The sequence below is a fragment of the Lynx canadensis genome, chromosome C2 (genome assembly GCF_007474595.2).
Source record: "Lynx canadensis isolate LIC74 chromosome C2, mLynCan4.pri.v2, whole genome shotgun sequence".
Taxonomy (NCBI): domain Eukaryota; kingdom Metazoa; phylum Chordata; class Mammalia; order Carnivora; family Felidae; genus Lynx; species Lynx canadensis.
This window is the reverse complement of record NC_044311.2, coordinates 5,561,485-5,585,502: the sequence shown is the minus strand read 5'-3', so window position 1 is coordinate 5,585,502 and position 24,018 is coordinate 5,561,485. Positions and strand designations below refer to the sequence as shown.

The window sequence follows — 24,018 nt, the reverse complement described above, 5'->3', positions numbered from 1 at the left end:
CAAAATAAATAAACTTAAAAAAAATTTTTAAATTTAAGTCAACTCCAAAAGTTTACCATCATTAAAAGTGAATATTTAAAAACAGAATTACTGTATGATCTACTAATTCCAATTCTGGGTATTCACCCAGAAAAAACAAAAACACTAATTTGAAAAGATATCTGCACCCCTATATTCACTGCAGCATTATTTACAACAGCCAAGACATGGAAGCAATTTAAGTGTCCAGGGATGAGTGACTGGATCAAGACGAGGTAGTATGTCTACACACAAACACACAAACACACACACACACACACACAAATAAGAATTTATTCCTCAGACATAAAAAAAAAAGATGGAAATCCTACCATTTGCAGCCACACGGATGGACCTTGAGAGCATTATGCTGAGTGAAATAATACAGAGTAAGACGAATGCCTTGTGATCTCACTTATATGTGAAATCTAAAACAAAATTCACAGAGAACAGACTGGTGATTACTCGAGATGGGGGTGGGTAGGTAAAATGGGCAAAGGAGGTCAAAAGGCATAAATTTCCAGTTTTAAAATAAATAAGCCCTGGGAATATAATGCACAGCATATGCTATAGGCAATAATACTGTACTGTATTTTTGAAAGTTGCTAAGAGACTAAATCTTAAATAAATGTGTAACTAAATGTGGTGACAGATGTTAACTATACTTACTGTACTGAGCATTTTGCAATGTATACATATGGCAAATCATTAAGTACACCTAAAACTAATATAATGTGCTATGTCAATTATATCTTAATTTTTTTTAAAAAAAAGGGAATAAATAAGCCATGGAGGAAATTCCAAAACATGAACTACTAAGAGATGATCACTTTGAAAGAAATCACTTTTACAATAAACACGTAAGGTTTAGGTTTGAGGGGGTAAAGAAAATCCTCGTAACCCTTGAAAATCGTATCTCAAATAGAGGGACAAAACCAGGAAGACAAAACACATCATCAGGTGTGACTTCAAAAGAATAGTAGTGCTCTAAGGGCATCGACAACATACAGGTAAATCCAGAGTAAATAACAACGAACAGAAAGTTGTCTCCTCAAATGAGGACTTCAGCCGCAATTGATATAAGGCTTGTCTCATACAACATACTAAAAAAAAAAAAAAAAAAAGCCTACGATAAAACCATCAGTGTCGACGCCATGCCTCTGTATTTATATCGGCCTTGTTTCCAGGAAAAAAAAAAAATTTGAGGTGGGCAAAGCCGTTGTATGAGAATTATTGTACCTTCCGAGCTTCCGTCACTGATCCCAAGGTCTCCGGTGACACTGTCCAAACTCAGAAGACCAAGGACCCTTCAGTCCACCCAGCAAAGAAATCAATGGCCAAATGGTACTCACAGAGGACAGCAACACCCCTGTGGAACGTCCACCACACCCCTTCAATTCTTGATCACTCCCCGGTGTGCCCCCCAGCTCTCCACAACAGTCTCCCGGAGGAGGTCGCCAGAGGAACCACACTCCGGGGGTTGAATTCAAGCACGGGCTCCAAAGCCCAGCCACCGGTTCCTTGTGACATCTGCGTGACCAGAGTGCCTCACACGAGCCACTTTGCAACGGGGCTGAACAGTGATGGCAGCTTCCTTCCCACCTATCAATTCCAGCCATCTCAGCCTCCCCACGTCCCCTGCCCCACGTTATAGCATGTCTTTAGCAAACACTCAGGCTACCTGTGCCACCTACAGCCAATGAGAACCTGACAAAGACAGAAAGCTCGCTGCAGGAATGAAGAAAGATACCCTCAGTTTTCCTCGGGCACGCCACAGTTGAAAGGCTCACCCTTCTCAGGCAGGACACGTGTCCAAGGCCACCTCAGAGACCACCAGGGCCCCTCCATCTGTCCTCTTCAGGGGTCCTAACAAGCCCTCAACCGGGACACTATAGACTCAAAGCGGGGAAGAAGAAATGACTGCAGCTGGAGGGGACGTTTCTTGCATGTTTAAGGGCTATCCCGCTTCCCTAGGCAGGCTGAGGGTCTTCTGAAAAGGGACCGTGCGCCACATCGAGAGAAGCAAAGTGAGCTTACTAACCTACAAACTCCAGGTGAAGTAAGCTTGGAGCTGGCTTATTTATTTACTTAACGGTTTATTTATTTTTGAGAGAGAGAGACAGAGCGTGAGCAGGGGAAGAGCAGAGAGAGAGAGGGAGACACAGAATCTGAAGCAGCCTCCAGGCTCCGAGCTGTCAGCACAGAGCCAGACGCGGGGCTCAAACTCACAAGCTGCGAGATCAGGACCTGAGCTGAAGTCGGACGCTCAACCGATTGAGCCACCCAGGCGCCCCTGGAGCTGGCATTTAGAAAATCCCCTGGGCAGGTTAAATAAAAGAAGGGATAGCCTTTCAACAGAACACCAGGCAGCCATGGAAAAGAACAGGGAAATTTCGTGCACCAATATGGAACAACCCTCAAGATGCCTTAAAAAAAAAAAAAAAAAAAAAAAAGTTTGGTTGAAATATAATCTATATACAGTAACATTTACCAAGTTTAACTATACACTGTGATGAGCTGTAATAAATGTAGTTGATCATATAACCATCACCACAGTCATGATCCAGAATATTTTCATCCCCCCAGAAAGGTCCCTCTTGCCTCTATGCAGTTAATTATCCCCATCTCCTCCCCATCCCTGGCCCCCGGAAACTACTGATCTGCTTTCTGTCTCTGTAGTTGGCCTTTTCTACAATGTCGTATGAATGGAACCACAGTACAAGTAGTGTTTTATGTCCGGCTTCCTTCACTTAGCGTAATGCTTTGGGGTTTGGTCGTGTTATTGCATCAATGCACACACACGTTATTGCACGTTATACACACATACACGTGTTGTCACACGCATCAGTAGTTCTTTGCTACTGCTGAGTAGTATTCCATTGTACACATATACCAAAATATACTTCTCCGTGTAATTGGAAATTCTAAAAGGAAAATGCAAGCCGCTCAGCAGTCTGCCACTGCATGCTTCCAGGGACGTGAAAAGGGGACGTAGGCACACAACTCTGTGCATTTATTGACAAGCTCTTGAAACACACACAGGAAACCGGAACCATGGCTGCCTCTTGAAGAGAAACAGAATGGCTGAGATACGTCCCTTCTCCGTGTACCTTTTGGTACAGTTAAAAATTTTTTTAAGTATGGACAGCGACTAGGAATTCAAATAAATAAGCCTTAAGATGACTTCCTCCATCTATCCATCTATATCCCTTTTCTCCAAATCCTACAACTTTTTTTTTTAGCTATTTCTTTCACTCATCCAGATGACCAAAAAGATTCAGCGTGCTACTTTCCAGATAAAGAAGGAAATGTTGCCGTTTTCCTTTCTCCTCTTCCTCATGGAGTTCTTACACATCCAACTGAAATTTCCCTTAACTATGTGCTTCCTAGGAAAGGAAATAAAGCCCTCTAACATCTGACCGCTGCACCCAGGAGATCCAAAGGCCCTGCCAAAGCACAGCCCGTCGTGTGACCGGAGCTCGGTCGGAGGCATCTTGTTGGATGTGAGAACGGAAACAGACTGGACCACCTGGGCAGAGCCCGAGGCGTGACCTCTGAGGAGACCCGGTGGCCAGAGACGCCCTGCCCTTTGCCAGACCAGGCCGACCATCTGGCCCTACCAACGACAAAGGGGCTACGGTATCTTAGGGTTTGAACTCTGCTGAAAAAAACCCTCCCACAACACGAAAGCACAGCCGCGTGGACATCTGCAGCTCCTCAGGAAAGCCCGTGCGCATTCATACCCCCTTGTCTGGTGCGGGGTCGGGGGTTTTCCCCTCGTCCCATTAATCCTAGTTCTTGGCTCTCCTGACAGTGTCTGACACACGGTTTTGCTCACTGAAGGTTTTCCGAAGGCCTCTAGAGGGGTCACCGGTCCTCACGGTTGGGAATGACGTAACTGACGCCGTACCCCGGCCTCCCCCGACCTCCCTGGAGAGTTCTGGCCGCTGCCCTGCTCTCTGACTCCTGAGGAGGCTCTCACCTGCCCGGCACTCACACGCATCCAGAGTCCAAGGCCTGGCTTCTCCAGACACTGTGCGTGACTTGAGGGCGGAGCCCAGGTGCCACCCCGGGGAACACACGCGCGCCTGGAAACAAGGGGGGGTGACGGGCCATGCTTGTTCGGTCTTCAGCTGGGGCCACGGGCCTGCAACTCTTCCCTGCTGCGTCATGCCACCAGCTCCCAGCAGCAGGTTCCCGGGGAGGCGGGCAGTCCCCACCCCGACCGGATGCTCCCTGGGACCGTCGGGCTCCAGCCGACCAATCAGTCACTTCAACGAGGCTCGGCGGGACGAGCATTTGTTCTGTGCCTTTCGTCCCCAAAGCAGGAATCAGGACAAGCTCCCGGGACACAGGCGGCTGATGGCGGCATCCCCAGGGCCCACGGCAGCGGCTGGCCGTGGCCCGACGGAGCCTCGAACAGACAACCCTCAGCAGGCAAGGGGTGGGGGAGGTGGATCTAAGCCAAGCAGAGCAGGGCCGGGCCTTCCCAGACAGGGCCCAAGACACGGCTTTCCACGGGGCTATCTCGGGACCCACACGTTTGGCAAGTCATCCCCCAGGGAGTACCCCTCCGGTCAGTTCGGTGTGGTGTCCACTACGTCCTTGACACGTCCCTAGCACTCCAAAATTTCCCCTCCTCGTACATAGGAAGAGTGGGCCACTTCTCCCCAGACTTTGGCAAAGGATGAAATCCAGTTAGACTCTGAGGACGCTGTTGTGTCTTCAACGTATTTATTTTTGCAGTTACTTTCTGTTTGGTATGCAATCGTGCGTTTTCTGCATACACGAGGGTACAAAGTTTCCATTTCAAGTTATTCTACTGGAGGCAAAAAGCCAGCTGATTTAAATAAAAAAATATGAAATAAAATACCACGGGAGGCATGTGTTTGAGATATAAAAAAAAAAAAAAAAAAAAAAAGCAACAACCATGTAGGTGGTTATATACATGGATATGATCACTGAGGTGCCAGAAATGCTGGGGTGAACATGAGAACCGAGACGCGGAGGCTTGAGAGGCACGTTCTGGAAGAAAAGGAGTCAGTTCACCTTGACAGGAGCTCAGAGCACACAGGACGTGATGCAGACGATGCGTCTAGAAGTGCGAGCCGAGGGCAGGTTGTGGGGAGCGCTGAGGCTGAATGGCTTTCCTCCAGTGACAGGGAAGACCCCTGAGAGGCTTGGAGCCACTTGATTAACGGGAGGGAGCCCATGCCCCAAACTGGGCTGCTCTGGGGGAGGAGGGGAGTTAAATCGGGGCATGTGAACTCTGAGGCAGAGAGGCCAGGGAAGCAGCCAGAACCGCGTCTGCTCTGCGGGCCACAGCGAGGTCTTGAGAACAGACCCCGAGGAGGATGGGACTTATCACCAAATCCCCACCGGGGCCGAGAAGGGAACAAAGAGTGGGACAACACAGCTAGCCTGGGGGGGGGGGGCAGGTGTTAGCGCAAACAGTCTTCTACAATAGAGATATTTATCGCCATATATGGAAGGAAAACTTCTAGGGAAAAGAAGGAAAAAAAAAAAAAAAGATTGGAATAGGCTTAGAGCAAAAAAGAAAAAAATACCTAAAGATAGCCTAAACAAAACACGCCCAGCCCTTAGCGCCTGCCTCACTGTCTGCTGGCCATATGGTGTGCGATAAGCCAGAGCGCTTTTATTTACCTTCCGTCAATGTCTGCAAAGCTGAGAGCCAGCCCATCGAGAAGGTTCCACTTGCGGCAGAGGCTACACCAAGCCCTCGTCCCCGGACGGCCAGCAACCCCCTCCAGCCCCTGCTTCAGGAGGCTGCCCCTTGCCTCTCCCTCCCCACCCTGTCGCCTGCCTCAACTCCCACAAGAGCCACGGCTCCCCCAGCTGTTTTCCCATGATGGACAAACCAGGGCCAGGCCTTCTGCCTCCTCGGCCAGCTGGGCCACTGGGCCACACCATGGACAGCCAGCCAGCTCCCCAGGGCTCGCCCTCACTGGCTCACCCTGCCATTCACCAGGGTCCTCTGCTATGGCCCAGACAACAAGAGATCAATACATTTTCTCAGTGGATATAAATCATCAGCCACCTGAGCGCCATTTAACAGGGATGCTGCTTCTTCAACCATAAAGGCCACAGAGGCACGAGCCTTCCTCAAGCATCCCACCAGCCCCATGTCCTCACGGGAGAAGACGGTCAAGTATTAATCATGTCCTAATTTCTCTAGGTCCAATGTACTAGACTGTTCTCTCGCTCCTCCCCAAGACGACCCAAATCATCACATACAGGTATGTGCTCGCACTGCCCTCCCGGGCTGCCCTCACCCTCCCCAATCTTCTGACCACCCCCTTAGTCTCTCTTCTTGAGGGCCATGGTTCTTTTGTGTTTTTAGATTTGCTTTGTCTTTTAATTCTTTTTGGGTTCTATACGCGGACACAGAAGTAAAAGAAAATGACACTTAAATATGAAAGAACTCTTTGCAATTAAATCCACAACTATGTATGTTTAGCTCCAGAGGTAGGCTCCCAAGTCCACATTCCCACCCTTCCAACAGGATGTCCGGTTAAATCTGAATTTCAGATAAACAAATAATTTTTAGTACGTATATCCCATGCACTATTTGGGCTACGCTTCCACTAATATATATATATATATATATATATATATATATATATATATATATACATACATACACACACACGTACACACACACACATATATATATGTATATACATATATTTTTATTTTTTATTTTTATTTTTATTTACTTTTTTCAATATATGAAATTTATTGTCAAATTGGTTTCCATGCAACACCCAGTGCTCATCCCAAAAGGTGCCCTCCTAAATGCCCGTCACCCACCCTCCCCTCCCTCCCACCCCCCATCAACCCTCAGTTTGTTCTCAGTTTTTAAGGGTCTCTTATGCTTTGGCTCTCTCCCACTCTAACCTCTTTTTTTTTTTTTTCCTTCCCCTCCCCCATGGGTTCCTGTTGAGTTTCTCAGGATCCACAGAAGAGTGAAACCATATGGTATCTGTCTTTCTCTGAATGGCTTATTTCACTTAGCATCACACTCTCCAGTGCCATCCACGTTGCTACAAAGGGCCATATTTCATTCTTTCTCATTGCCACGTAGTACTCCATTGTGTATATAAACCACAATTTCTTTATCCATTCATCAGTTGATGGACATTTAGGCTCTTTCCGTCATTTGGCTATTGTTGAGAGTGCTGCTATAAACATTGGGGTACAAGTGCCCCTATGCATCAGCACTCCTCTATCCCTTGGGTCAATTCCTAGCAGTGCTACTGCTGGGTCATATATATATAAATATGCTGTTTATTAGTGAATTTAACTACGAAGGCTTTATGTTTATTTGCTAAACTCTGGCAACCTCGGCTATCGGGAAGCAGCCGGACCAACAGCCTTGGGCAGCCCTGCTCTGCCCCCCTCGTTACCCCCAGAGGCCACCACAGAAACAGCCCTGCCCCCAGCTGACACCTCATCACCTCATCATTGCTGTTCCCTGAGTGCACTTTGCAAAGGCCTGCAGGCTCTTTGTGGCCCCATCTTGAGGCCTGACAGGAAGGGCAACCCTTCAACCAAAGCGAGAGGTCGCAAAGAGCCCTGAAGGAAAGCATTTGTGGAAGAGACCCAGCACGAGGAAGTCGAGGGCAGATGTCCCATCTCTGGGAAGTATGGACACACCAAGCATAGGCACTTAAAGGTGTCGCAGCCTGTCCTGGGCAGCCCCCCACCCCCAAGGGCACCCACGAACTAATGTAATCTAAGACCTAGAGGCATGAGGGGCTGGCTGGCTCAACACTTTATAAATGGCCTTCACCCGGGCCATAGGGCTGCTGGTCTGGGCAGGCCCCGGCACGAGTCCTGGCAAGAGACATAGCCCCACCCCACTGAAAAGCATCTCAGGGGCACGGACGCACGGGCTCTGGGCCAGACCGAGTGCCATGGGCGTGTGGGGCGTTTCTCTACATACGATCCAGAAGCATCAAGAAGCAGCTGTTCCCCTCCTGCTCCGGCACCAACAACTCAATAATGGAATGAGACTCTACTCTGCGGACTATTTTTACTCTCGTCCAGAAAGCCACGGGCTAATATTAGGTTGAACTACATGAAAATACCAGTTTTGTAAGTCAAGAATGTCAGAATATTGGCAGCTACATATGGCCCAAACAAATAATAATGCCAAGTGCCCGCTGGGAGTCAGACTCCGCCCAAGGCCCTTCAGGTATACGTGCCCACTTTAGAGACGCAGAAACTAAGACACACGGAGGTCAAAGCACCGCCCAGCAGGACGCACACCAGGTCTGTGGGACTCCAAAACCCACATCCATTCTGCACCCATGTGGCCGGTTCACATGGGTCGTTCTATCTCCCGTGCTCTCTGCCGGTGGGTTGGCACCTAGCCACGGCTGCAGGACTGGGCACCACCGGGACCCCCACCCTGCCGGCACCTGTCTACACAGAGGCCGCCCTGTAGCTAATCAAAGCCTGGCGTCCGGAATTAGCAGCAAAGTGTATTTAACAAACACTCTCAAGAGGAAAAAAATACTTGAAAGTTTATTTAGAGTAAGAGGGAAAAGGGGCCAAAAAAAGCACTCCTAAAATAAACAGAAAGTAATCAAGGGATAAAACCTAGCCCAACTAGTTTTAAAATGCCTTAGCCATGACTATGCACTAACATGCAGCGGACCACTGAGGAAGCCATCAGGCGCGGTGTGATCCAGGACCACTGCAGAGCCAGACACACGTGCTTCCACGGCTCTCCTCTGACAAGACCGCCGAGCTTCGAAGAGGGAAGAGGACGAGAAGCCTCCCAAAAGGACAAGTCAAGGTCCGAGAGTGTCACTGGTCTCCTGGCCCACCATGACCCCCCGCCCCTGCCTCCGAGGCTAAGACCAGCACAGTAAGATAAATAAAAGGGCTGTCGGGCTCCAAGTTGAAAAGAAAAAGTGAATGTTCTCCTCCTTGTGAAATAAAGTGTCAGGAGTCAGAGCGTTCGTAACACCCAACAAAAGTCGTTCCCGCCAGCGTGCAACGAATGCCCACAGGGATTAAGGCTTGAGAATAAAAAAGAGGACTGACCTTCACGTGGGCCACGTAGTGGTGACACATCTCCTCCATGTGGACCAGCTGCAGCTTCTCTGTGACCTGACCCACGGACTCGCCCAGCAACACAAAGTAGACCCTGGGCAACTGGCCCTTTGCCTTTTTGGCCACATCAGCCGTCAGGACGTAATTGAGGCCTGCCAATAAATAAGGTCAAGATGTCAGCACTCACAGAAGGCCACCTCGGTGCCCCCTCACAGGCTCACGGGCGCATTTCACACACCACCTAGCCCTCCACAGCACAGAGGACGGCCGCCCCAAGTCAACACCTTCGCGGAGAGAAGCACGCAACCAGGGCCCTCACAGAATCAACACGCACCCAGGCTGCCCCCCGCCTCCCTGGCGACGCTCTGTGTGCCACACCCCCTGGCTCTCCCTCACTTAAACCCCGTGAGCTACCAACTGAGTCACCGATACACGCATCAACAATTAGCCGTACTCAACACAGCGTCCTGAAAAGGGGATACCATGGTGAACCTGTAGCCTGTTACTAAAATCTGCAGAAATGATCACGGCTGCACATTATCCTGATTCCTATAAAGCAATGGGGCATATGCCCTACACAGGGAGCAATCACCCAGTAATTCACAGATGCTGAGTCGTGCTCTCCAAGTTTTTTTTTAATATTCATTTATTTTTTTAAAATTTTTTAACTTTTTTTTTTTTTTTTTGAGACAGAGAGAGACAGAGCATGAACGGGGGAGGGTCAGAGAGAGAGGGAGACACAGAATCGGAAACAGGCTCCAGGCTCTGAGCAGTCAGCACAGAGCCCGACGCGGGGCTCGAACTCACGGACAGTGAGATCGTGACCTGAGCCGAAGTCGGATGCTTAACCGACTGAGCCACCCAGGCGCCCCAATATTCATTTATTTTTGAGAGAGAGAGAGAGAGACAGAGTCTAAGCTGGGGAAGGGGTAGAGACAGGGAGACACAGAATCCGAAGCAGGCTCCAGGCTCTGAGCTGTCGGCACGGAGCCCGATGCGGGGCATGAACCCTTGAACTGAGAGACTACGACCTCAGCCGGAGTCAGACGCTTAACCAACTGAGCCACCCAGGCGCCCCTAGTCGTGCTCTCTAACTGCTACATCTCTTGGACCGTGTGCCATCAGGTCCACCCGGCACTGACTACGTGCCAGGCACTATTAAAGGCATGTGACATGGGACATGAACCGTGCAGGCAAAGCCCTGCCCTCATGGTGCTTACACTCACAGAAACTCAGACATAGGCTAAAGCTGACTTCATTCCCAAGTAGGTGAGGATACTGATCACGTATGTATATTACAGTGCCCATCGTTCCAACAAAACCATGACCACTGTGGGGCCTGAACTCAGGCGTACTGCAATGCACTCTTGAAGAGAAAAACTCCACCTATACCTGAATGTGTGATGGCAGATGGGAAAAGCAAGGGTGACACGGTCTGGAACTTAAAAAAACAAAAAAGTTGGTTACAATATAGGGCCACCTGGGTGGCTCAGTCAGTTAAGCAACCTACTCTCACAGTTCAGATGTTCGAGCCCCGTACGGGGCTCTCTGCTGTCAGCACGGAGCCTGGAGCCTGCTTCGGATCCTCTGTCCCTCTCACTCTCTTCCCTTCCCCCACTTGCGTGTGCTCTCTTTCTCTTTCAAAAATAAATAAACATCCAAAAAAAAAAAAGATGGTCACAACATAGAATGCACATTGGACAAACCCAAAAGGCTTTACTTCCATTAGTTCAGAGTCAGTAACCCTACAACAATGGGTTTTATTCGGCAAATAAGGCTGTGGGGTCAATGGACCCAGCTCGCTGCTTTTCTGCACCACAGAACCCTGCGTCAGAGGTCAGTCCTCTGTGATACTTTTTATTTTTTAACTGCTTTGGGGATTCAGGGGGATGTGGCGTTTTTCAAGTGAGAGAGGGGGAACGTTCTGTCCCCCAAATTACCAGATCAGGCCATGGGAAACCATGCCCGTGCCCTATCTCCACAAACCAGCCCCTTAGAACCTGGGGCTCTTGCACCGGTAATAAGCACTCACATCTGCCCACATTTAAGTCTGTGAAGAAGGGCAGCAGGGATGACTCTGGCTTTTAATAGCATCAAAGGGATCAGCCACCAGGGTACGTACAAGCAAGGAGGGAGGAAAGTGACCGGACAGGCATTCTGCAGCTGCCACAGGGCGTATTTTTGACGCGTGTAATGGTTTTCCTGGGCCTCTGCCATCTCGGGGATCTTCCCATGCCCCCTGGCAGATTCCTGGTCAGCAAGGGCCGGTCTGCCCCAACTTGTTTATTTCGGCAAACGGCCGATTGCCAAGGCCAGGCAGGGTCACCAGGGGGGCCTGAGACCTGGATACTTGCAGGCAATATTATGAAGGAAAGAATGCATTGTGGGAAAGGAATGTGACAGAGCAAACATGGAGCCCACATGAGAGTTACACACCGACTCCCTCGGTGACAGCAGGTAGCGAGGTGCACACGCAGAATGCCGAAGCTTTGGGGCAACCTAGGGACCGTCCAGCTCAAAACCTTCATTTTTCAGATGTACAACTGAGTCCCCAAAAAGGGAGCCAGACTTGCTCCTGGCGAGAGGGCCATCCACCACAGAGCCGAATCTAGAACTCTCCTAACCTCCAGGGTAGGGCTATTCCAACCACACTGGTGCTTGGGGTACTTTTTACATTTTCTGACCAAAAAAAAAAAAAAAAAAGGCAAAACAAAAAGTCACATTTTTTGCATGCACACACAGCAGAACCAAACACACACAATGATCCAGAACTGAACTCTGGCCCACTTGTTTTCTACTGATCGCAATTTCCCTGGGCAACAGCCAAACAGTAGGAAAGGACACGTATAAATGGACTGAATTTGCACCTTCTGTTCCGCAAGTCCAGGGCTAGAGATGGGCACTGCTGGACAAGCCAGGCCATGGCCAGGCAAACCAACATGGCGGTGGGAAGCTGCTGAGTGGGCCTCGTCCCGGGCAGCGCCCTCCCTGGCCTTCCTCCCGGGTGGGAGAGCTGCCCTCTCTTAGGAAGGGTGGGCAGGGGGAGAAGACAGCGTGTGAACCCTCTTGCCAGCGATGAGCTAGCTGAGCTCAGAGAAAAGTCTGGGTAGAAATGATCCCAGGAAGACGGAGAAGACAGTATCGGTGCCCCACCCACATCCTCTTGGCTCATCCCATTCCTCTGCTGCCAGCCCAGCTTGCACCCTCACCCCCTTTCCTGAGAGCTTTCTCTGGTGGCTCCGCCCACATGCATGGCAGACCAGAAGTGCCAGAGAACCCAGGTCCCCACCACAGTCCCTCATCCCTTGGCTGGGGTAACTCTGAGGGTGCTCCACACTGACTCCCAGGGTTCCGCAGCAGGACTCAGCTCCAGCTGCCTGCAGTGATAACGTGTTCAACAACACACCTTCTGCGCGGCTGCTGTGATGGTTTGTTTGTTTTCAACCTTTTTTGAGAGACAGGGAGGCAGAGCGTGAGCGGGGGAGAGACAGAGAGAGAGAGGGAGACACAGAACCCGAAGCAGGCTCCAGGCTCCGAGCTGTCAGCACAGAGCCCGACGCGGGGCTCGAACTCAAACTGTGAGATCATGACCTGAGCCAAAGGTGGACGTTTAACCGACTGGGCCACCTAGGCGCCCCTGTGATGGTTTATTTTATGTGTCAACTTGACTAGGCTTCACTACCCAATCTAGATGTCATTGCAAACGTATTTTTAAATGAGATTACATTTAATTCAGTAGACTCTGAATAAAGATTGCCCTCCACAATGCGGGTGGGCCTCATCGGATCAAAGACCTTATGAGAAAAAGACAAAAGTCACCCCAAGAGAAGGAATTCTACTTTCAGACTGCCTCCACACTCCAGTGTTACTACACACACAGTCTAATGGTTCTGTTTCTCTGCAGAACCCTGATGGGCATCGCTGCCTTCCTTTCTTGTCTCACCGTCACACTTTCCTACCCGTCCTCGCTGGGACTGATCATCACCCGGGTCAACCACGTGCGCTCGAATCCTTGACTCACGGGTCTGCTTCTGGGAGAATCCGAATTAAGATGGGGCAGCTCAGGAAAGGGGATTGGATTCAACCTTCAGTGTGGGCCAAGCACGGTGCTGGATACTTTTCAAACACCTGTGAAACCCCATCTCGCCGTGGACTCTCCGACCCGACAGATCCCTCTTACGACTCAAGGGGGGGACAGAGACAACCCACAGTTACTAGAAACTGAGCTGAGGACCACGACCGTTGCTCCACTCCAGGCAGAGCGCGGGCATGCCAACACGTTCACCTATCAGATTTTTTCTAAACTGTTAAAATATACAGTCACAGACAGACCGAATTATCCAATTCGCCAAGCGCGATCATTCTGGAAGCTTTTCATCTTTAGACCCGCCTGCTTAATGTTTCTCCTTGATTTAAAATTTACTTTGACATTTTAAATCACACAAAAAGAAGTCGGCTCCATATCAAACTCTCTCTTCTAGAAGAAAGCCACCACAAGACTCACCATGGGAAGCCCAGCCCAAGGGAGGAGGGTCGACCCTAGCCACCAGCGTGGCAGGAAGTAGTGCAGATCATTCTGGAGCCCCGAGTTCGACTGGCAGTTCTAAACAGTACCAACCCCAAGAGTATCTGAAAGGGAGTCCCTGAGAAGTGGAGGAGATCCCAGAGAAGCAGCCAATCAGCTGGCGTGGTTCAGCCCGTGGGAGGGTGGCCGCCCCTAATGCAAGCCAGGCCAGCCAGCCCCCATCCCGGGGAGGGTTCTGGTTCTGATTAGCGCCTGCTCCCACCACACGGTCCACATCTTCAGGTTTTCCTTCTGGCAGCTTGTGTCCATGCCATGTCGAATGATGTCATGTTGATGGAAAAGCTGACCAGCCCCAAGTCATGTTTCAGCCTCCTCCTTTCCCTGCCCCCAGCTGGCTCCTAAGGGCCCCCCATGCCGGCCCGGGCCAGGAGGGAGCCAGATGTCTCACATCAACTCAGCTCTGCTCGGTCCCAGCAAGTTTTTGATTCATTCCCGTTCTCCATCACAACATGGTTTCAGCTGTGAAATTCTACTAATAAATCCTCCTTCCAGACTTACAGAGCTTCCCTCGGAGTCTCCCAAGAGAAGGGGAAAAAAAGGATATTTCCCCCTTTACTAGCTTTCATAAGCTTTCTCTCCATCCCATAAAGGAATGAGGTGGTAATTATTAGACGAGGTGACCCCATTCCTCATATAACATGGATTTGCCTCACTATCCCATCTCTGTGCTTCTCAAGAGACCACAAGGAGCTCAGAGAATGTTCTCTGTGTGCAAATACTCTCTGGAGGGGACACACCCCCTAAAGCCAGAGGAAGGCTCTGGGGACAACCCTACTTCTGCTACTGGCTTGGATGAGCTGGTGCCATCTCTCAGGACCTGGAGGGAGGGCAGGCACCCCTGCTGGCTCACAGCTCTGCTGAGAGCCACGGAAACCAGGGGCGCCAGATCAGAGCACAAAACACAACCACTTAGGGCTCATCCTCTCCTGGTTTTCATTTAGCACGCTGGTGAGAGTCCAGAACTGTCGGCTGGATCCTTAGCCTCCAGAGACCGACAAGCACATTTAGGCATTAGCCTGGTCAGGCGGTAGGGAGAGGCTCAGCCCGTGGGTAAGGGCAGGACCCTTCAGGCACAGCACTCACCACCCTTACTTACAGCAGCCAGGAGGCTCCAAGGAGTGAGAATCTGCTCCCCAGGCCAGGAATGAAGTCAGCAATAAGACCTGGGACGGGCAGAACTCTTGTTTTCAACCGCTTGGTGACGTAAGTTATAAATCTGTTCTCTGAACCTCTGCCGTTGGATGTGCGCCTGCACCCCAGCACTGAACTTGGGGCCTACCGCACAGAGGGACCCAGACACATGGGTCTGGGAGCGAGGGAGCAGGGGCGGTTTCTGTCTGCCTCCTTCCCTGCAGACAGAGGGCTCGGCCTGGCCTCTGCCTTGCTGCCAGGGAACGCACAGTGTGGCGCTCCTAGGAACTTAGTATCTGTTGAGCGGCCCAGCAGGTGCCTCGGTAATTCCATGTGACTGGCCATCTGCTGCCCCAGTTTCCGAAGCCGTTGTCTCTCAGCTCCAGACCCCCCTGCTCTGCGATGCTGGGTCTGGGGCTCTCCAAACCTCATTTCTGCTTTGCCAGCAGTTCTGTGGGAGGCTCTACCCGGATGGACAGCTCGAGGGAGGCTGCAAGGCTGGTGGACGGAGAAGGGACTGTATCATCTCCCTGCCTGCTTCCTACTCCTATCAGCTTCACCCAGCGACAGTTTTCCCCAGCAGCTGGTTCCAACAGCACTTAATACCAATCTCAGTTCCCCCCCCCCCCGCACCCCTCGGAGTCACTGCCAGCACCAGCTAGGGCCCTTCTCCGAGGTTTAGGTCCCCAGGTCTGCAGGGTCCCTTCTCTGAGCTTCTAGGTTTTTTAAATAAAAAAAAAAAAAAAAAAAAAAAATTTTTTTTTTTTTTTGAGAGAGAAAAGGAGAACAAGTGGGGGAAGGACACGGAGAGAGGGAGACACGGCATCCGAAGCAGGCTCCAGGCTCCGAGCTGTCAGCACAGGGCCCGACGCGGGGCTCGAACTCACGGACCGGGAGACCACGACCTGAGCTGAAGTTGGACACCCAGGCGCCCCCTGAGCTTCTCGGTTTTGACAACCCCAAGGAAGCATTTCACCCTAAGTGTGACCTTTTCCCTTTGTCTGCCTGACCAGTGGTTCTCAGGTCTAAGCCACGTGGAGGCTTGCTAAATTCCAGGGGCCGGGCCCCGCCCTCAGTGTTGGATTCAGTCGGAACGTAGATCCGGACATCCCACGGGCTACAGCTGGACTGGGGACCACACCGTGCACCCACCTGGTGCCGACCCAGAAGTGGGGGGCTGCTTCCTACAGTTACCAGCAGGCCCCTCATGACCTGCTTTGCCAGTTCCCAGTGTTAAATTCTGTTGCAGTAACTGGTTGCTGCTTTCCTAACTGGATCCTGCCATGACAGGGGCCACAGCAGTGCCACCCCTACCGAGAGCCTGTGTCGTCCCCACAGTACTGCCAGGGGCCACCCCTGCCCCTCCAGGGGCTCTGCAAATCAGCTGGCCCCGAATACTCCTGAGAGCAAGTGGGAGCTGTGGTTTTCCATTGCTAACGCAGAAAACGAAGGGGAGAATGGCGTCCCTTCTCTATGCACATGCTTGAGCCCCATCAGGTCCTCAAGGAGAGAAGAAACCAGAGGCAAGACTGTTAAAGTAAGACGAAGTTCCTACAGCTCCCAAAACCACCCCGAGGGAGGCCCTGTGGCAAAGCTGCCAGCAGCTGAATTATGCCCTCACGGCCATTCAGAAGTCCCGAGCACACCACGGGTGCCTCTTTATCGCACCGCGCCAGCCGCACGGCCCCAACGCGGCCGTTCTAGGGACAAGACACAGCCCCGGATACGCAGACCTTGAGAGGTGCCTGGAAGGTGGGCCCGAGGAAGACTTCATTTGCCAGGCAGCCCGGGGCCAGAACCACCACCAGCAAGGCTCCTCCACAGCTTCCGGCTCTGGGCTCCCAAGGCGCGGGCCAGGCCGTGACCGTGACACTGAGCCGGTCAGCTGGGCTGCTGAGCCTGGAAAGCTGGAAGATGGCGGTGCCCCCACCCCTCCACCACCTGGAGACCAGGGACCCGATCTTCCTGACCACGCAGGGCCAAGGCGCTGTCTTGCGTGCTGGGCTCGGGGACACCCCGGGGCAGTGCGACCCACACAAGCTACCTCCCACCTCCCTGATTTCTATCACATTTCCATAGCGGCTGCCCATTTCTCCTTCCTCAAGTCTCTCCATATTCCACTGCTGGCTTGTCTTTTACCGGATTTCAGAAAAGACGGAGACACAGCACATTTCCCTGAACGCCAGGGGAGGACAAAGAAAAACAGAATGTGGTAATTTTCTGCACTGCCCTGCCAGTACCAAAATTCTCCAGTTGTCATGATCATGAAGCCCCAGCCTTAAACAGGCGTGAGGGAAGACCCGCTTAGATTGTAAAGGGATGTCTGGGTTCATCAATGAGCCCATGTGGCTGACGGAGGTCAAGGAAGCAAGCTGCTACTTGACGTCCAGCACCTGCTTCCGCTGCCCGCTGGGGGCACTGCCGTGTGCCCCCCAACTGCCCGTTTCGCTCTTTATTCCCTGACACTTCAAGGGTCACGGTTGAAGCCTAGACTTCATTAAAATTCTCCCTCGAGGTCAATGAAAAGGGGCCCCAGTGACCGGAGCCCAGAAAGGCCCACTGGGGGGAGCAGCACGAAAAGACAGCCACATCTCCTCCTGGCTCAGCCATGAACTTCAAATCAGGGTTTTCTCTACTACCTTCCTTGTGCTCTGAAATCCCTCTTGCTCAGAACTTACATCTTGGGCTTCTTCTCCTCTCTTCCTGCTCTGCCAAATTACCTTCCGTTTCACCCTAACAGCGAGGTCATTAAAGAGCCTGGGAATTGTGTATGCTGCTTCAGGATCGAGAGATAGAAACTCTGCGATTCCCATTAGAAGCTCCACGAGGATATGCTTGGCACATGTCGGCCCACAATAAACATTTGTCGAATGAACACACACAAGAACTATTAATCACTTGCTTATTTTAGAGTTCTAGAAGAGTTCTGCTTATTTTTATGCACACCAACATTAACCTTCAACTCAACAATTCTTTTATAACATTCGTTAATAGAGTCCAACTACATCAGGAGTTGGTAGTTGATAGAACACACACCATCTAATTAGGCAGAGGACACAGGAGTCCCAGGACCAATAGAAAAAAAATTTTCTTCCCTAGAGACTGAGGTTTTAAACAATTAGTTTTTGGAAAGCAAAACCAGGTGTCATCAGACCAGGTTTCAATTCCTGGCTTCACCGATAGCTATGTGATCCTGACAGAGCAATTTTCTCATTGAGCATGATCTTTTCCTCCCTGGGCTACACATAAAACGTTTCTTATTCCTCTGTCACTAACCAAGTCTCAAGTTCATGGTATGTTTACATCCAATTTTGAAATTTCTAAGTTCTTCTAAAAACTATTTATACGAAAAAGTTCAAGGTTTGATTGCAGAACTTACTCAATCCACCTGAAGATCAAGATAAAGTACCAATGAGACCCTTAGCCTAGAAGGATTAGCCCACTATTGAATAAGGCAGAGCATTCAAGGTGCAGTTGGGAAATGGACCAGCACATGGAAGCGTATTTCTGCATGTCTGGGTTTGTGTTGGCACGTGCACGCGCACACACACACACACACACACACACACACACTCCAGCAGCACTTCTCGAACATAAATGTGCACACGGGTCTTGTGGGATCTTATGAAAATGCAGATTCTGATTCTGAGGTCTAGCGCAAAACCTGAGATTCTGCATTTATAACAAGCTCCCAGAGAGGCTGGTACTGCTGGGTCCAGGGACCAGTGTGAGTAGGGAAGGAAGATAACTCGATCCTAAAAATGTCTAAGAAGGGGCGCCTGGGTGGCTCAGTCGGTTAAGCGTCCGACTTCAGCTCAGGTCATGATCTCGCGGTTTGTGAGTTCAAGCCCTGCATCAGGCTCTGTGCTGACAGCTCTGAGCCTGGAACCTGCTTCAGATTCTATGTCTCCCTCTCTCTCTGCTCCTTTCCCACTCACATTCTGTCTCTGTCTCTCTGTCTCTCTCTCTCTCTCTCTCTCTCAAAAATAAACATTAAAAAAATTTTGGGGGGGCGCCTGGGTGGCTCGGTCGGTTAGGCGTCCGACTTCAGCTTGGGTCACGATCTCATGGTTCGTGGGCTGGAGCCCCGCATCGGGCTCTGTGCTGACAGCTCAGAGCCTGGAGCCTGCTTCGGATTCTGTGTCTCCCCCTCTCTCTGCCCCTCCCCTGCTCGTACTCTTTCTCAAAAAATGAATAAAACAAAATTAAAAAAACAAAACATTTTGGGGTGCCTGGATGGTTTAGCCGGTTGAGCATCTGACTTCAGCTCAGGTCGTGATCTCATGGTCTGTGAGTTGGAGCCCCACATCGGGCTCTGTGCTGACAGCCCGGAGCCCGGAGCCTGCTTCGGATTCTGTGTCTCCCTCTCTCTCTCTGCCCCTCCCCACTCGTGCTCTGTCTCTCTCAAAAATAAATAAATGTTTAAAAAAAATTTTTTAAATGTCTAAGAAAGGCAGTAAGTCCAGGCCCTTATTGTGTTGTGGGTTATTTTTTTCTAGAACTCTGTTTTCTATTATTAAATCAGCCTTTCAAATAAAAACAAAGCACCTCTTGATCTGCACAACTAACTGCTCCAGATTCGTGTCCTTCAGGTGATCACACACTGAGCTCTCCTCCACACGGAGCCCATCCTGTTCGAGGGCTTGGTGCCGTCTCTGGAGCTGGGCTAGCAAGCTGGCCTTCCCCAGCCAGAGACACACGGCAGGGCTGGGGGTCTCTGTCCGATCATCTGAAGCCGACAAAGCAGCTCCCCCTCTTTTGCAGGCCTAAGCCTCCATAAACCTCAGCATCCCAATCTTACCATCGACCCGTGGTCTCAGATTCCTCAGGCTTAAGGCCCTGACATCTGGTGGTGCCACAGGCTCAGGGGAAGTCTCCAAATACCCACCACTCCTTTTTTCTAACTGAATGGAATGTTCTGTAAGGGCCAGGCTCCAGTCACTACCTTTCCACAAGTCCCACTGGCCTGTGACACCTGTGGCCCAGTGAGGTTTCAGTCTGGTCACACGTGTGGGGAAAGGATGCTTGGGGTCAAATGTTATTCGCTCTAGAGCCGGACGTTATGCTAAACAGGGGGAACTATGGGAAGCAGAAAAAAGCAAGAACCCCAGAGGGAAGGGGTATCCGGCCTGCGTGCCTGCTGCCTGCAAAACCAGTCGGAATGCACAGGGAGGGCAAAGAATCCAGAAGAACCCATCAGCAGCCACAATCCCATAAGCCCACGCCAGCCAAGGTGGCCTCCTGAGCCCTCGCCCAGTGGCTCATTACCAATTTCTCCTGGAACATGCTTGCCGTGGAAGCTAAAGCAGGCGGTGACATTCAGGCAGTTCACAGGCTGCAGCCCATCGTGACACTGAGGCGCCGTGATGTTGATGGAGGCCGGGAGGAAGATGGAGACATCCACCGTGATGACGGGTCTCGCCCTGCATGTCGAGAGGTGGAGGTGACTTAGTCATGCTCTCTCGGAACCAAACAAGAACTAACCGGGCGAAAGAAATCCTAGGCCTTCAGCCCAGCATTTAATTAAAGCATGAAATTACCCATGAGGGAAGGGCCAGTGTGCCCCGTAAATACTTTTTCCTGGTTTTAGAAGTGGTTTATTTCCTAATAAATTAATGGTTAGCTTCCCAGTAATAAAGGCAAGTCAGTTGTTAATAAAACACATCTGGTTGAAGCCATAAATGAACTGCCAGATGTTGGGTGATTATTTAAAATTTCACCAATTAAGTTCCGATTTCCATTTTATTAGAAAGATAGTGATATATTTAAGAGGAGTTCCTACAGCGGATGCCAGGGCTGCAGACAGAGACGCACCATGGGGAATCCCCCAAAGCATGTCCTGTCATTGGGAACAAGAGCTACAGAGTTCCAGTCCCATCCGCGGGGTCAAACCTCCCCCTCCATTTACTCCCCTCAATTCATCAAGTATTTTTCTAAAAGAACCTGATTCATGGAGTCCCAGCTGGTGACAGCAAAGCACTTCAGAGCTGAAGAAATCAACCGCTGGCCTCAGGAGCCAGTGAAACCCCATAAACATCCGCACTCTTATCGCCAACATGGACCACCCTCAACCCCCCACCCTGTGCTTACTGGATGCACAGCATCCCTGCCGTGCCCCCCGTGCATCCCCAGGATCGCCCAGGGAAAGCCGAGTGACTCCCGCCATTCCATTCTCCTTGTAAACACCTGCTCAGGCACGGTCCACCTAAGCGGGTGGCTTAACCTTCTTGCCTCCAGGGCTCACAAAGAGATCCTCTTACCTCTAGGGAGCCCCGTCCTTCATGCCACTGGGGTGACATAACAAGATTAAGGGGCTTCAGTGGCTTGTGAACAATGACCTCCCTTGTGTGCAAAGATCCTGCGGAGCGCCCGCGGTGACAAGACAGATGGGAAAGAGGAACACAACTCTCAGAGACACGAGTATTAAGGGAGACCTCGGAGAAAGAGGGAAGGAGGGAGACACGAGGCCCGGGGGGGGGGGAGGGGTTTTCACTGCTGCCACCACCGCCATGGATGTGGGCCAAGATCAGGACAGCTGTGACAAGTACAAGGGAACTGTGGGTCTCCCAGAGCAAATCCAGCTGAGAGGCCGGCAGAAGTCAGACAACAGCGGTGCCTGAAAGAAATCCAATGTGCTGGGGCCTTCCAACTTTCTTCTGGGTTCATCCTGAGAAGACGCTATAAATAACTTAGAAAACAAATGGCCTGCTCCTGGTCGGTGTGTTTGTACAAATGCCAGAGACACTCTCTAAAGCCCCAGGGGTCCTTCTACAGCCAGCTTGCCTTCCCCCTCCCAGGAGGCCTTCCCGAAGACCCCTGGTAGTTGGGTCCCCTCCCCCACGGCCCCAGCACTATATTCACACCTCACCTCACTTATTAATTAAGTTCCTTATCTATTTCCAAACCTGCCCCACCAGCCTGCAGGCCCCTTAAGGGCTAGGATCCCAGCAAATTCATCCTGACATCCTCAGGATAGGTGTTCAAATTCCCTAGGTGTTAAATGGGTACCAACTTCACTCTAGGCCAAGGTGCTGAAAACCACAGGAGGGCCTCAAGTTTCATACAACTGACACAGGCACCAGGGAAAGCTGGTCTCCACCCCATGAAAGCCTCCACCCTGCCCAGGGCACATCCTGCCTGGTCACCACATGGAAGAAAGGCCTTTCTGCCTCCCACCATCCCAGGGGCCACTGTGTCGGGGAGGCCGCCTGGTCCTTCCTCACAGCAGAGCCCTGCAGAGGATGGCAGGGTGAGCCATCTGGCAAACTGACAGGGACATGGACAGAGGCTATCAACGCAGAATCCTCTAACGTGAGGACAAGGACCTTCAGAAGCACATGTCCCACCAACATCAGATCGGGCCCTCGGACCTGTTTCAATTCCAAGAATCGTCTTTGGACCACAGAAAGCCCCAAAATGTCTCCTGAACTCTCTCCCCATTTCCTTTCAACTTAAGTGGCACAGAAAGAGTAGCCTATCACCCTGACACATGCCCTGCCCTCCCAAGCTACTCTGAGAAGGCAAACTCACACAGGGCAGAGCTGGGCCAGCCTCGGAGAGAAAAGCAAAGGGGCACCCAAGGACAGCACTGCAAAGGCTTCCAAGACTTTAAAGTTTATTTATTTTGAGAGAGAGAGAGAGAGAGAGAGAGAGAGAGAGAGAGAGAGAGAGAACCCCCACATACACACAACGGGGGAGAGGCAGAGAGAGAATCTCAAGCAAGCTCTGCACGGTCAGCGTGAAGCCCTACGCGGGGCTCGAACCCACGAACTGTGAGATCATGAGCTGAGCTGAAGTCAGATGCTTAACCAGCTGAGCCACCCAGGTGCCCCAAGACTTTATTTCTAAAAAGCTGGTGGCTGGAATACTTCTTTCTGATGACTCTGACAGTTCAGATCCTGATACAGATGGTCCCTGACTTATGATGGTTCGACTTAACGATCTTTCTACTTGATGAAGGGACGAAAGCCATGTGCATTTAGTAGAAACTGAACTTTGAATTGTGAATTTGGGTCTTCTTGCATGCTGGCGCTATGTGGGATGATCGTGTGGGGACCAGTGGGTGCAGCTCCTAGGGTCAGCAACCAGTCACGAGAGAGCCAGATCTTCTGTACCCACACGGCCATTCTGATGGTCGCTCTCCGTAGAGTTCAATAATTTGCATGAGATGATCAACACTGTGTGATCAAACAGGCCTTGTGTTGGATCATTCTGCCCAACCTTCAGCAAATGTAAGTGCTCTCAGCACAGTCAACGTAGGCTAGGCTAGGCTGTGATGTTCAGGAGGTTTCAGGCAGTAAATGCATTTCCACTCATGATATTTTCAATTTATGATGGGTTTATCATAACATTAACTCCTTCCTAAGTCAAGGTAGATCTGTATTTCACCTGTATGTACTTCCAAGCAAACAGTAAAACCAGTTAGGATGTCCTCTGATGTGGTACCGGCTCCCATCACCCCAGCTTCCAACGGGGGCAGGTGCCGCTTATGGGACACACACAGGGGAACAGACAAAGAGCCTACACCCCTGGTGGAGATGCCAGGCTACCAAACAGCCCTGGAGCCGCCTCGTCCAGGAAGCTAATGAAGGTCTAGGTACTTAAAACCAATCTCAGTAAGGTTTTTCTCTTAACGGCAGCCCAGAGGATTTCAAGCCCATACACATGTGGAGTCTCTTCCTTAGAGGCGTAAGAACGGGCGTGCTGTGTCTTGCACATACGCATACACATGCTTGGCTTCCTTTTCGGGTCCCACCCAAACTCCGAAGTGACTCAAGTCCACCTAAGTTGCCAGCCAGCTAGGCCCTGCCGGAGATGCCCACCTAGCTTAGCCAGCTGATGTCTCCAGACCTTCTTGCCCACGGTTGTTCAGCCACGTCCAGCAGCCCATCAGCAGATGTCACCACAGATGACCAGCCTTCCTGGCCGCTCAAACATCCTCAGCAGTCCCTCCGCCTGTCTGCTCCTCCCTGTCCCCTCTCTAGCGGGCCCCAGCTCACCTCTAAAGCCTTCCCTGCACTCTGAGTACCTGAATCTCCCAGAAGAGACCCGAGGAGCTCCTCCTCGCCCACGTCCCCTGCTGAACCTTGCCCGGGGCCTGTTCCGATCTTGGAGCCCAGCTCCAAGAGGAGGTCCCTGCCACTCACAGCCTACACACATCCCACCTCCCTCCTCCCCCTTCAACCCCCATTCATCCTCGT

General features: G+C 51.1%; 1 protein-coding gene across 1 annotated transcript in view; it reads right to left on the bottom strand.

The window, feature by feature from the left end:
* Window positions 1–24,018, bottom strand: part of ITGA9 (integrin subunit alpha 9) — a 305,474-nt gene that overhangs the window by 205,974 nt on the left and 75,482 nt on the right. The window contains exons 14-15 of the mRNA XM_030329294.1: window positions 20,087–20,241; window positions 9,094–9,254 (exon numbers count right to left, since the gene is read on the bottom strand). Coding sequence (XP_030185154.1) covers window positions 9,094–9,254; window positions 20,087–20,241 — 316 coding nt within the window. The remainder of the gene's footprint in view (window positions 1–9,093; window positions 9,255–20,086; window positions 20,242–24,018) is intronic.